Source organism: Ostreococcus tauri (assembly GCF_000214015.3).
Source record: "Ostreococcus tauri WGS project CAID00000000 data, contig chromosome 01, whole genome shotgun sequence".
NCBI classification, from domain to species: Eukaryota; Viridiplantae; Chlorophyta; class Mamiellophyceae; order Mamiellales; family Bathycoccaceae; genus Ostreococcus; species Ostreococcus tauri.
Window position 1 is genome coordinate 675,606 of NC_014426.2, and position 529 is coordinate 676,134.

At 70.9% G+C, this 529-nt stretch overlaps 1 protein-coding gene across 1 annotated transcript; it reads left to right on the forward strand.

Annotated features, from left to right (window-relative positions):
- Window positions 1-58: 58 nt before the first annotated feature.
- Window positions 59-349, forward strand: OT_ostta01g04160 (Cytochrome c oxidase biogenesis protein Cmc1-like; the record flags this gene model as incomplete). The annotated part of the gene is made up of 1 exon (XM_003074421.2): window positions 59-349. One exon carries the CDS (start codon window positions 59-61, stop codon window positions 347-349), a length of 291 nt encoding a protein of 96 aa, XP_003074468.2.
- Window positions 350-529: the final 180 nt, after the last annotated feature.

The following is a 529-nucleotide window of genomic DNA, read 5'->3' on the forward strand; positions in this document are numbered from 1 at the left end:
ACGGCGTGATTCATCGGCGCGCGCGCGACGGGACGAATCCCACGCGCGTCGCGCCCCCATGCGCGCCGACGCCGTGCTGAAGAAGGAGGAGGAGGCCATCATCACCCTCATGAAGGAGCGCGCGCTCGGGCGGTGTCGCGAGGCGCAGCGCGCGTACTACGAGTGCGTGCGAGGACGGACCCTGAGCGTGGCCTGGGCGTGTCGAGAGGACGCGCGAGCGATGAGCGCGTGCCTGAACGCGCACACGAACGCGGCGACGCTGGCGCGAATGAAGACGCAGTGGGCCGAGGCGGGGAAGCCGTCGATCGAGGATCGGTCGCGACCGCCGAGGTGCTTCGACGAGGATTAGAATTACATTCGGCGACGGACGCGGACGCGGACGCGGACGGAACGCGCGGGACGACGGAGAGATCGGTGTAACATCAGACGAACGCATAGAACGCATCGACGGACGCGCGCGCGACGACGGGCGATCGCGCGCGCGCGGATCGGCGCGGTGAGGACGACGGCGCGGCGGCGGCGCGCGCGG